This window comes from Lutjanus erythropterus, chromosome 5 (assembly GCF_056507025.1).
Source record: "Lutjanus erythropterus isolate fLutEry1 chromosome 5, fLutEry1.hap2, whole genome shotgun sequence".
In the NCBI taxonomy this organism is placed as follows: Eukaryota; Metazoa; Chordata; class Actinopteri; order Lutjaniformes; family Lutjanidae; genus Lutjanus; species Lutjanus erythropterus.
The window spans coordinates 27,330,281-27,344,245 of NC_139321.1; the positions used below are offsets into that span (position 1 = coordinate 27,330,281).

Genomic DNA, 13,965 nt, shown 5'->3' on the forward strand with positions numbered 1-13,965 from the left:
AGGTGATGAAGTCAGTAAGTGTCTTCACACTAGCTTGGTAACTAGTTTTTGCTGCTGAGAGTTAATAAACATTCACCCCATAATTATACGTTTTAAATATAGCCCTGTTCTTAATAAACATTGTATCACTCATGCTTATTTCATCTGTTACACTTTTAATAGTAACTCATCACTTTCTGTATCTATTTCAAATTAAAAGCCCTCTAGCATTTCAGAGGATAATAACCCTTCATTTCTCAACAAGGCTTTTATTGTGATCACAATGCTATTACTTTTGGGTTCAACTAGAACCCAAAGGCACATTTTGTAGAGCTGTTGTATTTGCTTGGGACTATGTGGTTTAATAAAACTCAAGTGTCTCCAAAGTACTACCTAATTTACTCAAATCGCATTCAGATTAAGGAGATAATAAACCTAATATGGGTGGACATGTTCCACTCCTACCATGGGGCCAGAGTGAACACTGAGGTTCTTGTCGCTCACCTGGAGTTAATTTCAGCTCCAGCATTGAGGAGTATCTTGATGATGTTGACATAACCCCCAGAAGCAGCCAGGCTGAGAGGCGTGTAGTCAGAAACATTGCGGTGTTCCTTATTGGCTCCCCGAAGCAGCAGCAGCTCAACCACCTGACCAACACAAGTGATGTTACACAGCATAGTTAACATCAGGAAAACAATGAGCAGTAATGCCACTATTGTGAACATAAACCGAGAGACATGTGTTGTGTTTACCTCCTGACGTCCCCCAGAGCAGGCAAGGGACAGGGGTGTGTCTTTGGTTCTCTCCGACTGAGCCTCAATGTCACCCCCTTTGTCCAGGAGCACCTCTACCACCCCTACGTGACCAGCAGTGGCAGCCAGGATCAGAGGAGTAAAACCTGGGGAGAACAGGGGGAATATGAGAGTTTTTTGGTTGCTTAATGTATAAATACATATGAATTCATTTTTTAGCTTCCTATTTTTCGTCACTCTTTCATACCTTTTTTGTCCCGGTGCTCAATGTTGGCTCCCCGTGCAATGAGGACAGACACGAGCTCCTCATGTCCTCCTGCACATGCCAGCGTCAGCGCTGTGTCATGGTTACTCTCCGTCTGCGGAGGGGGAAAACAGTGCCTCTTAACTTTCTGCATGCATGAATTCATTTGAATTGTCAATTTTCAGATTTCTGTCAGGTCAAATTGGTGTTGTGTCTTACATGTGCATCTATGTCAACAGAGGGGTAGAGGGGCAGGACTGAAGGAGGCGAGGCAATATTTGCGGGCATCTGTGTGGGTGGCTGGGACAGGGGTGTGGGTGAGGTTGTAGTGTTCAGCATGGGCACACGGCTGCTCACAGCTGCAATAAAGAGAAAAGAACAAATGTAAGATGATGTAGAATTTTAGTCATATAGCACTTTTCAAGCTTAACAAAAACATTCCAGATTTTCAGACTAAGAATTTACAGAACAAACACTAAAATCAAAGACCCATGTGAGGATAAAAGATGGTGGTGCCTAATAAAGAATGATATTTGAGTTATTTATGAGGTATGTGTATGTTTAACATTTTTAAAATTCATCAGATATGAAGATACAGATGTTGAGCCTGTGCATTTATGTGGAGTAGATGTGTTGTTGTATATCTTGTTTTGTTTTATCATTAAGATTGTGGGTCTTCGTCAATGTGGAAAGTGTATATTGTACATACTGAGAAATCTAAATAAAATTAAAATAATAATAAGGCAGGGGAAATTGATGTGAACGACATTAAAGCATAAAGTATATAAACTAGCAGGATGCAGAAATAACAGATTATCTCACAAATGGCAGATAATGCATATAAAATGGCAATAAACAAACAAAATCTTGAATTTAAAACAGATAAAAGTGAAAAATATGGGTAAATACTCATAATAATACTAAAATTAATATACTAATATAGGCGCAATTATGCATAACGTGTGTATATGTATCTGAACATACAGACATTTACATCTAATTGTTGTCAACAATGATCTCACGTCCTCCATAACAATAAATGCACCTACCTGCCATGATGTCATCCAGCGTGTCTGTGAGCGTCTGTGCAGGTGTAGCTACCATGAGCCCATCTGGGGCCTGCTGAGGTATCATTCCTGGGGCTAACCCGGCTAGCTGCTGACCCTGCTGCTGTTGGCCCAGCATCTGCTGCCCCACCAGTACCCTCTGCAGCTCTGGGCTGGTGCTTCCTGGGTAGTCCGCAGGGTTGTAGTCTGGGAGGGGCTGGATGGGGACGAAGGCGGCCTGAATAGGCGGAGGGGGAGGTTGGGGCTGGGCCTGTGGCGAGGGGGGCAGAGGAGGCTGCTGTGGCGGCTGTGGCCCATCCCTGTACAGGATTGTGCCCACCTGAGGAAGCTTGGGGTAATCGTCCTCTTCTCCGTCTGCCTCTTCCTCTGAGCCCTCCTCTTCATCATCATCTTCCTCCTCCTGAAAATGCAGAGAAAAAATCTTAAAGGGATAGTTTGGAATATTTGATGTAAGGCAGTATGAAGTACTTATCAATAGTCAGTTTATTAGCCTCAGTAGATGACAGTCAACACGCCCACAGTTTAGAGAAGCAGAGGGGCACAAGCACAGAAGTTGAGCAATATACTTCTGTGGACAGGGTCAGCAACAAAAGGTATTTTAACCACTTACAAATAGGTCCACCTTCAAAAAAATAAAAAGATATAATTTTAAGTGTATGCTAAACTTAAAATATTTTCACTGCTTTACCTTGTTGTCAGACAGCCTTTTCTGATAGGAACTAACGTTATTTACGCTAAATATGACCAGACTTTTCTTATGGGGGTTTGGTTTGATCTGGCCATATGTGGCCAGTGGTTTCCTGTTAGAAAAGGCTGTCTGACTGCAAAGTACACTTAAAATGGGGATTTTTTTTTAAGTTGGTCTTTTTTGATTGGCTAAAATATATTTTGCTACTAACCCTGTCCACAATGCTTCATAGTTTAGGTTCTGTGCTGGTACCCTGCTTCTCCAAACTGGGGGTATGCTGAACTCCATCTACTGTAGGTAATACTCCATCAGTGAGTACTTCATGCAGCCCCACTTCAGGTAATCTCAACTACTTTACTACTTTAAGTCTCTTAAGGGCAAACAAATAGTGTTAGAGGAGTTAGACCTAACATCATAAGAATTAAAAAACTAAATTCATCAGATTTTCACCTCTTCCCCTTCCTCTCCCGGCTGCTCCTCCTGTTCCCCGTCCTTGTTGGCCTCTTCGTCGGTGTCAGAGCTGGTGTGTGCTAGGGCACCTGGCGTGGTGGGCAGTGGCCCTGGAGCAGACGCTGTACTTCCAGGCCCCGGGCCTGGGCCCTGGCTCTGTCCAGCCTCCTGTTCTTCCTTTAAACCCTTCGCCTCCATGTACTCTTTGGTGAACTGTTGCTGTGTTTTCAGCTGCAGCTGGCGTTCCACCTTCTGCAGCTCCTTCAAGATTTTCTTCTTCTTCTGCACCTAAGTGGGCAACAGTCACATCCATATTTGACTTAACTTCTGATACACTACTATGCATGCAAAATAACATTTAAGAAGTAGCCTTGGTTGAGATCAGATCTTAAATGGGTGTTGGATTATACCTGCTCCTCTCTACTTTTCTTCAGCTCCTCAATCTTGTCTTTGGTGAGCGGCTCCCCCTGAATGAGCTCTAGCGACTGAAGCTGGGCCTTCTCGATAGCGCTGATTCTCTGGCCCAGCTCGTTCAGCTTTCCCTCCGTCTCCTCCACAATGCACTCAAGAGGCTGGCACAAGTGGAACGGCGGCAGGGGCTCTGCTTCAGGCCCCCGGCCGACTGAGCTGGGGACGCCGGGCTGAAGGGCTGCCTGTCTCTGCTTGGACACGCCTGGATTTGAACAAAAAAGGTTGTAGAAGTCAAGGATTAGAATTTGTTAATAAAATACCATAAAACTGGGGAGGTAACAGCTAAATTGCTTAGAGAAGTCTGCAACTCCATTTTGTGAGTCAACTCACTGGATGACAGGACTTGTAGCACTGATTACCTTTGCTGGAGACGGGTGGGGGTGTGGCGATGTTTGATGGGGCTCGGTCGGGCTCCTGAGGGGGCACTACCATGGCGAGAGCTTGGAATGGGACACGAGGAACCTGTTACAACAGAGGAAGTGTTAGTTTTAAGCCATTAAATACAACTATTAGACTTTCCTCTGACTGAAAACAGATCTATTCAGGCACTTTCAAGCTTTTCCCAGCACCTTAGAGCTATGGTAAATTACATATTTATATACAGAATTACTATTCACTTCAAATCTGGTGTTACCGTGCTATAAATAAACTATATTGTCTCATAACAGAATACCATAGAAAGTAAATATAAAACAGTCACTCAAATAATCACTGGACAAATAATTTAAATTTCAATAATTTCAATCTTTTTTTTTATTTGTTTTCAAGCCAGTGCTAATTGAAACAGCAACCCTCTGGCATGTTGTCGTCTGATAGCCTCCTACTCACTGTTTCATCAGACACACATCAAAAAAGACTCACAGAACCCACTAAGTGTGAGGGCAAGCAAGGCTTCAGTGGAGTCATTTTTCATTTTGTGCAAAAGGAAAAAGAAATTAAGCTCTCTCCAACTTACTTTATTTCTTTATCTAAAAATCCAACTATTCAGTTACCCAGCAATTTGTAATGCAAAAGTAATGCAACTGCAATTTCATTCCGTTTCAAGCACTTTATCCAAAATCCAAGCACTTTTCAAACTTTGAAAATTAATGTTAAAATTCAAGGGTTTCAAGGATTTCCAGCACCCATATAAACCCTGTATATTCTTAGAAGAACATCAACAAAAAGTGTGATTAATTGCTGTATTTACCTGAGAGGCATCTTGCGAAGGGGGTGTGAGTTGGGAGAGGTCGGGGGCGGGGACAGATAGGATGTTGTTGGGGTAATCCAACAGGTAGGAAACCACATTGGTGTGGCCACCCTTAGCAGCTTCTATCAACATGGTTGAACCATCCTACAAAGCGCAAACGTATATGGATTCAGTGATGTGTTACTATTACACAAACAGAAACTGAAAAGAATAAATATTCTGGTTTTATCTGCTGTAAAATCAGAGTGCGTGCATTACTTTGAGTCTGTGTGTAGGATCGGCCCCATGTGCCAGCAGCAGCTCCACCACAGCCAGATGTCCTCCAGCGCAGGCCAGAGACACCACTGTGTGATCATTGTTGGCAGTAGCTCTGTTCACATTAGCACCTGGGCAAGAGAAGAAGAAACACATGAAGTCACAGTGTATGAGATATGAGTCTTAGATACACTTTTACCATCGATTATTCCTGCTAATGTTAATCCTTCCAGAATGAAGCATCTTCCAGTCAAATTGTTGAAATCAATAAATCCTTTAAGTTTATAATTTCATCATATAATTTTATCAGTACTTATTTACCTGTAATAAATACATTCCAAAATCTGCCACTGCCTGCATGGGGAACCCACTTCACATATCTTCCCTCACAATGTTTTCATATACAATGGATGAAGACAAATTTGACTAAAACAACATAATTAAGGAAAACTGGAAATTTAATTTGAACAGCTATTCAGTAACCCACCTTTGCTGATAAGGAACTGCACTGTACAGAGATGTCCTGCCCTTGCTGCCTTCATCAAGGGCGTCCGCCCACCTTCAGACTCGTGTTCCTGGAAGACAGGGGTGTTTTGTTAAAGCTGAATTTAGTGCAGAAGTTTTACAAAAGAGTAATGAGTTATATGTGTCCAGAAAAATATGGCTGCTGCTTCATTTCACACAAGACTGTTTTCAATTTGATCGATTAATATTTGCACACTAAAGCTGTGTTTCGACTGCATGATGCGGCTTGGCTTAACTCAATGTGCTCTTTTCTGGTTTTCTACTATTAAAAGTAGTAGATAGTACCTGGTACTTTTTTCCAAGTGAGCTGAGCTGATATTAAATGATGGCGCAATGTGGACATCCAGTACACAGACCGCAAATCGTGACCGAATTTGTTTTATTCACCCAACGCAAATTTTTAAAAAATGACAACATACCGTGATCAATTGACAAAGTGCAGACATTTACGTTTGCTACCTATGACAGGATCTCAAAAGGCTGCACAATTAATCTAAATATTAGCAAAATCGCAAAATGGCCAAATGCAATATCCAAATCATAGAAGCTGCGATTTTAATTAAGTACTGTAGTGCTGTCCTGGCCTACAAATCTTGTTCTCCAGATGTAAGAAAAGATGTTAATTTAGTACCAACAAATGTCACATCATCATGACTTTAAAAGAGTTTTTCAGTGAAAATGAAAAATGTAACACAAAAATGAACCCCCAATTAAGTGCAAATTGTATTGAAATATCTGGTAAAGTAATCGTAATATATTTTTTTACCATATCAAGAAACCCTAATTCTTCCTGTGTGTTTATGTTGTGTTAAAGATGATGTCATAGCAGTTTCAGGTGACATCGCTCCATCAGTCAGCTTAAAATCATACCAACATTGAGGTGTACCAGCTGCAGTGAAAAACGAAATCAAGAAAAGTACCCGATACTGCAGTGGAAACACAACAAAAAACTCAGATGTCATTACGAATCTTTTCTGGTGTTTTATAAACCTATGTAAAAGAATCATTAGTGACAAAGAGGGTTTCAGATCAAGGCGTACCAAGTTGGCTCCAGCCTGCAGCAGCACATCCGCCACATCGGTGTGTCCGTTCTCACACGCATATGTCAATGCTGTGTCCCCCGTTGCCGTGGTGGCATGAACGTTTGCCCCTGAATAACAAAAACCAAGAGATTAGGAATGTAGACACAGAGGTATAACAAAGACATTTGTTAAACTTCTCTCCTTGTTCTCGTAGATCTACCACTCTACGTCTTCTTTCGTCTTGCTTACCTGCAGCCAGTAGATATTTGACCAACTCTAGATGGCCTTCCTGTGCAGCCTCCATCAGAGGTGTGGAGCAGCCCAGCTCGATGTCGGCACCAGCCTTGATGAGGAAGTCGGCGACTTCCAAGAAGCCTCCGCAGCATGCTAGAGTCAAAGCCGTCTCCTGGGTCTCCTCTGTCTGAGCGTTGATGTTAGCACCTGAACAATAGAAAACCAAAAGTTAGTGATTAGTGTCTGATTTGTTTTCACAAAACCTATTTCATCTGATAAATCAAAACAAAATCATGCCAATATAATCTCACAGATTACACTGATTATGTCCAAACAAATGTGCACTATTCACTGGAATGGCATTTAGCATTAAGTTTACATTTCTCAGATCAAAGCAAAGCCTGCTTACCTTGAGCCAGCAGCAGTGCTACCATCTCCTCGTGGCCTTCTCTAGCTGCCTCCATCAGAGGGGTGTAGCCCTCATCATTGACCTGGACACAAACAGAAGCAACAGCAGATAAGAAAACATAAGGGTGAGTGTGACTCACTGCAAAATTACTCAGTAGTGTAGAACTCAGCTAGGCTTCAGTGTCCGTGTGTCTCACTGAAGATGGAAAATTTCAACTAGCTAGTCGTTTGACACCAGCGCCGCAGCTGACATCTTTACATAAAATGTGTGGGGGGTAGAGGAGAGACCTCAGAAACCTGAAGCAATTTGTTCTGGCATCTTCTGATCTTGTGGCCAAGTACACTACCTGGCAGCTAGGTGTGTTTTTCTCCTTTTAAGCTTTGACAGCAATGAAATATGAACAAACTATTTTTTGTTTTTCTTGCTTCCTCCAGCTTACATTTTTTTTAAAGATAAACCCTGTAGCTGGTTTTAGAAATGTCAGTTAAATGTTAATAACAAATTAAATTCCCTTTTTAGAAGCATGTCCTTAACTAAACTCTAAATTCTATCTACATTTTAAGACTCGTTGTCTGGCATAGCATTCAATACAATGTATTCCAAAAGTAGTGGGGTAGCATGACTGTAAAAAAAAATCTAAAAGATATTCTCCACTGCAGTCTGTGTCAAATAAAAAAAAAGTCTGCAGCTACATCATTCATATATACAGACACAGCTCCTGAAAGACAACTGGGAATTGCACCCTCTCCCTCCCCAAACTAGTGCTGGATTTTAGGTGTCTGTCTCTTTACACACCTCCTCCAAGTTGGCTCCTCTCTCTATGAGCAAGGCTGCCAGCTCCACATGTCCTCCGCAGGCTGCAAGGGTTAGGGGCGACTCGAAGGAATCGGCCGGCATGTTGACCTGCGCGCCGCTGTCCAACAGCAGCCGTGCCACCTCCACATGGCCGTCCTGGGACAGCGAGACACACAGAGAATGTAGAGATAAGCACCTGAATAAATCGATGGCATCACTTTTTAATTGAGTCAATACACAGTCCAGTGTTGCAGTGGTATACTGGTATAACATGGTATATCATTGTTTAATAACGTTATCTAACATTGTCAATTATAATATCATGTGCATTTGCTTATAAGCTGTTTTGAATTCTGCCATTGGTGTCATTTTTAAAAATCCTCAAAAGGAATTACAGTAAACCAAAGACTGGGAGTATGGAAATATAATAAACATAAAATAATTACTTTCCCAACACTACGTGTACAATTAATAAAAAAAAAAACAGGCACATTCCTTATTGGTTAATTATTGGACTAGACTTGGGACATGGTTAGAATCATGATCATGGAACAAAATAGCCTGGTGTTAACAGCTGTGCTTTACTGAAATATGTCAATGTCTGTCCCCACTTATGTGAGCAAGTACATGACTGTGTGCAGTAATCCAATTCTGAACTGATTTTATAGTTGGATCTCTAATATGACAGTGATAAAAAGGTAATCTATAGAAAATGTGACTTAAAAATCACGACAAAGAAACCAAATATGAGTTATAAGGCAGAAATAAAATTCTCACTAAAACGGTATGAAAATATTGATACACTTTTTTTTCCCAACTTAAGTATTACTTGTTTGAAACAAAACTGTAATTTGTGAACTAAACCCTGAAAGGAACATATTTAGGTTTGGGTCAGATGCTCACCATGCATGCCTCCATCAGTGCTGTGTGCATCTCATCTGTTTTATGTTCTTGGTCTGCTCCAGCCTCCAACAGAAAACGCACCATATCCAAGTGACCTGCAGAGCACAAACAAAAGTTAATTTTGTAAACCTTTATCACTGTTAAAGTATTAGTAAAGAGCATGTCAACAGAACAGAACCTAAATAAGGCAATCAAAAGGACAGACTATATCTGAGTTCTGACCTTTATAGCAGGCAAGCGTGAGAGCACTCTCCTTGAACTCATTGGAGTGTGTGTTGATTCCAGCGCCATACTCCAACAGTACCCGGGCCACTTCCACATGGCCAGCGCTGGCCGCCTCCATTAAAGGTGTGTGTCCGTTCTCATTGTGGTCCTCAATGTTAGCACCCTCTTTGAGCAGCACCTTCACTACATCAACGAAGCCACCGGCACACGCGTACGTCAGAGCTGTGTTGCCTGGAAAACAGCAGAGAGATTAATCTGACCGCAAAACACACAGAAAAAGCAAAATAATGGTAATTGTAGAGAAATGAAGAGGGGTTTTACCTGTGGAGGATTGTGCATTAACATCTGCCCCATGGACCAGAAGCAGTTTGACAATGTCCACATAACCTCCGCTGGCAGCAGCCATGAGTGGCGTTATGTCCCCCTTGATACCCCGGTCCTCCACATTGGCATGCATGGCCAACAAAACCTGAGGATGAAAGATGAAATGATAATGTCTAAAAATGTGCATGGAGGCTTGTTACCAACGGAAAATCTTCCCACAACAGTGAACTAGTGATACAATCATGATCCTATCTTTGCTCAGCAGTGCACAGACAGTACACACTGCAAACATGCAAATCACAATTATGCTAAATCACGTCCCACTCCACCCTTCCTTTCACATACCTGTGCAAGTTCATAGTAGCCAGCCGAGCAGGCGAGGCACAGCAGGCTCTCCCCTTCCTCTGTGTGTTCGTTGACGCTCCGTCCCTCATCCAGCAATTTGCGCACAGCGTTGACATCCCCATCTGAGCACGCCTCTGCTAAACTACGGCTGAAAATAACCAGACTGCTACAATTACTGCCACTGTGACAGGTGAGCACACATACGCCTCACAATTACGCAAGCACTTCCAAGCAGCAAACACACACACGCAAATGTACTGTATGTGCAGCTCAGATCTGAGAAAAAAAACAATGTATATATACACACATAAAATCTCATTTATAGAGTGTTGCAGGGATGACATTTTTGTCGACCAATTAGCTTCTGGTTTCCTGCACAAAAAGCCAATGGGATCTTTCCATTGGACTTTGGATTACTGCAGAAAATAAGATGCGTGACAAAAAAAGGTTTATGATAGACACATTTTGTTCAGCAAATAATCTTGACAAAAGCAAAGAATTTTTAAGAGTTTTGAAGTGTAAATGAAATTGCCAGAAGTAGGTAAGTAAGTATACCATGGCTCACATGACTAAACGTCACTACCAGCAAGTGGTTAGTGATTGGCGTAAATCACATAAATGTTTAATGTGCCTGACAACTTCTACAGTCTCATTCAGCCACTTGTTTGCAGCCACCTTTTTTAAGACATATAAAAGCTTCAGAATTATTATTAATAGGTTATCCACTTATATCTCAATTCATTACTATCACAATATTTGTGTGCCAATTTGATATGCATTGCTATTTGATATTAGGATTTATTGCGCTTTTAACTATTTTCCTATGGTCTAGTGGTAATAAAGCATACAATCATACACTTCTTGAGACTGTATATCAGGATTCATATTTCTGAAAACAATGCACATCACATGGAAGTCAGAGTTTTATTTCAGCAGCATTATTAAGTTAGAAGGGCAGAAATATGTGCCTGAAAGTATGAACACACGTTGTTTCACATTAAGCATGTTCTGTTATTTGGCATTCCTATTATGTTTTAGCGTCAAACTAACGGACAACAGTTATATACATATAAAAAAATCAATTCAGCAATCAAAAGTTTTAGGAATAATTAAAAAAATAATCAAAATACTGAAGAGAATAAATATTTTCACCACCCCTAATGTTTACTGACATAGGTCTATTTTATGTCGGATGACAAAACGAAAAAAATCTCTTAAACGTGTGTTAACCACAGACTCTTAGATCAAGGCATTTAACCAAAAACTAGGGCTGGGTATCAGCTGAAAATTACGATATCAGTACCAATACCAGCACCCTTAAAGTGATAAATACCAAGAGAGTATGTCATTTGATGCCTTTTTTCAAAAGTTCTTGTTTTCAAAAAACACCTGTGGTGCCTGGCAGCGAGCAAAACCATACAAACAGTAATTTTTGTTAGATCTGAATAAAAGAAGGATTGAATACAGGTATTGTTTAATACTTCTCTGATACTACTTCATACTGGGTTTTTTCATTTTTCAAGCTATGGAGTACTGATACCCAGCTCTACCAAAATCCCTTTCAAATGACCCATTGACTTTGAGACAAGAGAAGACAAAAATAGTGCTAATTAATTAACTCATTTCCAGGTTTTAGGATTCATTCCTACAGCGCTCCATAACTATATGAGACTGTGTGCAAGATAAACTGGCATACGCCAGTGTCGGTATGGACGAGATACATACTTGTCGGCTTGGCCGGCGTTGAGTGTGTTTTCAGCTCTCATACGGGTCAGGGCTGCCGCAGCTTCGTCCAGGGCACAACTCACCGATGACGTCAGTCGCCGTAGCACCTCAGGGTCTGCAAAAGCTTTACCATCGGCAGTGGACAGTTTACCGATGCCTGCCGAACACCAAAAGGGCAGAGGTGCATAGGGCAAGGCAAACCACAGGGGAGCACAACCACACCAGACCAGATGAAGAAGCAAGTCCAGTCCAGCCAATCCAATCGAAGGTTAGTAGCAGCATACAAAAAGAGGGGAAAAAAAAAATCACACACAGAAAACACACACAAGCATTTGTTAATATGGCTCAATATCTTTTTTCACTACTTTCAACACACCATCTATGATTCTTAATCCTTATCATTTTTCCAGTGACTGGGTCAAATGGTGCAAAACTATATCCACTGGGTTACTATGGGAATGTCCAGTAAGAACAGATCTGTGACCATGACAATTAAGTGAGGGAAATAATGTTAGTTTTATAGTATAGTAGACAGATAGTAGGGTTCAGGCTGTTAAAAGAGAAAAAGATAGTCTCATCCTGTGTGATTTATAGACGGGTAAGAGGCAGTGAATGTGAGAGAAACAGAAACTTAAGACAGTGGTCAGCACAAGAGAAAAGCACAGCTGGGACAAGAACAAAATCCCATATGAGAGAACAATGTGTTTGTGTATATGTGAAAAGAAAAGTCAAAGAGGGAAGAGCGAGCAGGAGAAAAAAAAAAACAGCTTTTCCTAATGACCTACATTGAAAGATCTCTTTCAGAGGACAGAACAAGGACCATTTCCCAACCAATGAAACCATTCAAATATTTGTGTTGAGTGTGTAGGGTTGTACGTATAAAAATGAAGCAAAGAAGAGCCAAGAAAGAAGGATAAAGTGTTGGCTTTGAACTTTTTCAGCCTAAGCCTCAACCCATCCATGAACCAGGCACAAGTGAGCTCCAGTCCTTGTGGTCCTCCTGTGTTTTCACCACTGGGCCTGCGACTCAAGCTAAACTTAGCAAGGCTCTCAGACGACTATTTCGCAATGGCCCCCGAAGAAGAGGGAAACAAGAGGTTGGGGAAGTTGATCATTAATGTTTTACTGTATTGTGTTTATCTCAGAGAACAGGAGTAGTTCACTGAACCTAAACAGACTCTACATACATCTGGGTTAAACGCACTGTAAATATTGTAACTTGGATGAAAACAAAGAAACCAGTTAGTGGTGATCATTTTTTCTAAACTTTTTATGAAAGAGTTTGTAAATTTCCAAAACAAAAATCATTTCTACAGCTGTGAATCACACTTTAAATAAAAACAACTTTGCTTGTTTACATGTAACTCTTTCTTAGGTGCACAAAATGGACATTGAGCTCTTACTAGGTCAAGGCTGTGACTTGAGTGAGTACTAGCAGATATTTTTGTTTCAACTGAGACAAGTTACTGGCTAGCCACTGGGCTGCCTACACCCACTGTACCACCAACACACTATGCAATCTGAATAAACATTTTTATCCAAGTCGCTAATTAAAATTTCCGCCAGTGTTTGTTTGAGAACAGCCAACGCAAAATTGCGAGCAATTCAAGACTAAACCTCATTGAATTTCTGAACAAAAACAGTTGCCATCTGTTACTTCAACATTAACGAATCGGCTTGTCAATCTATGAACTAACTGTCTGGTCTAGCCAATGGCTCATTAGCCAGGAATAAAGATGACTTGCACTTTTTAAAATCAAATTCCTCATGGCATACCAGCACCAGGCTTTGATGGTTGCTGGTTCCAGCTTTTTAAAAATGGCCACATGAAGTGTCCTTGCTCCCTGGGTGAGACCTGCCCTGGGCTACTACAGCACAGCACAGAGGTGTCTGGACCCAGGGAATCAAGTCCAAATCCAAGATGAAAGGGATGGTAAGTGTGTTTACCCATAAGCACCTGTTCCTGCACCTCTCCCCCCAAACTCTGACATGTTTACACAGACAACATGATCTTCTATCTAGCACTAAAATAAAGTGTGAGGGCAGGTGTATATACCAAATGCTTGTTCAGAACATGCAACTGGCATTCACACAACCTGGCAGCACTGATACAAAGACGTTTACACATATCTTCTAGCTAGGGATGCATGATAAACATCAGGGATGAAAAAATTATGTTGGTCTATACAGTTATAAATCTGCTTATCAGTACCAGAGTATATTGGTCAATAAATATTAGTTATACTAATATCTGATTTGACAGATTATCAAAGCATTTAATCTGAATTCTTAGGCAAAATGCTCAATATGAGCTACAGTATTTGTGAAGTTTTCTGCTTATTATAAATGTGCCTTTTTACCAT

General features: G+C 41.1%; 2 protein-coding genes across 8 annotated transcripts in view; both read right to left on the minus strand.

The window, feature by feature from the left end:
- The window catches only part of pdlim7 (PDZ and LIM domain 7), a 72,475-nt gene extending 69,261 nt beyond the window's left edge, over positions 1 to 3,214 (minus strand). Inside the window, exon 1 of the mRNA XM_084719468.1 lies at positions 3,207 to 3,214. The gene's annotated coding sequence lies outside the window, so the exon portion shown is untranslated. The remainder of the gene's footprint in view (positions 1 to 3,206) is intronic.
- The window catches only part of ankhd1 (ankyrin repeat and KH domain containing 1), a 36,245-nt gene that overhangs the window by 12,115 nt on the left and 10,165 nt on the right, over positions 1 to 13,965 (minus strand). For 2 of the 7 annotated variants that reach the window (XM_084719465.1, XM_084719458.1), the window contains exons 3-22: positions 11,603 to 11,759; positions 9,878 to 10,040; positions 9,530 to 9,677; positions 9,206 to 9,439; positions 8,984 to 9,078; positions 8,081 to 8,242; positions 7,286 to 7,367; positions 6,892 to 7,083; positions 6,661 to 6,770; positions 5,583 to 5,670; positions 5,099 to 5,226; positions 4,841 to 4,984; positions 4,011 to 4,113; positions 3,591 to 3,853; positions 3,181 to 3,468; positions 2,025 to 2,442; positions 1,195 to 1,334; positions 979 to 1,090; positions 732 to 877; positions 484 to 626 (exon numbers count right to left, since the gene is read on the minus strand). In XM_084719465.1, coding sequence (XP_084575591.1) covers positions 484 to 626; positions 732 to 877; positions 979 to 1,090; positions 1,195 to 1,334; positions 2,025 to 2,442; positions 3,181 to 3,468; positions 3,591 to 3,853; positions 4,011 to 4,113; positions 4,841 to 4,984; positions 5,099 to 5,226; positions 5,583 to 5,670; positions 6,661 to 6,770; positions 6,892 to 7,083; positions 7,286 to 7,367; positions 8,081 to 8,242; positions 8,984 to 9,078; positions 9,206 to 9,439; positions 9,530 to 9,677; positions 9,878 to 10,040; positions 11,603 to 11,759 — 3,316 coding nt within the window. The remainder of the gene's footprint in view (positions 1 to 483; positions 627 to 731; positions 878 to 978; positions 1,091 to 1,194; positions 1,335 to 2,024; positions 2,443 to 3,180; positions 3,469 to 3,590; positions 3,854 to 4,010; positions 4,114 to 4,840; positions 4,985 to 5,098; positions 5,227 to 5,582; positions 5,671 to 6,660; positions 6,771 to 6,891; positions 7,084 to 7,285; positions 7,368 to 8,080; positions 8,243 to 8,983; positions 9,079 to 9,205; positions 9,440 to 9,529; positions 9,678 to 9,877; positions 10,041 to 11,602; positions 11,760 to 13,965) is intronic. The other 5 variants (XM_084719464.1, XM_084719463.1, XM_084719462.1 and 2 more) reach the window with 5 other exon arrangements.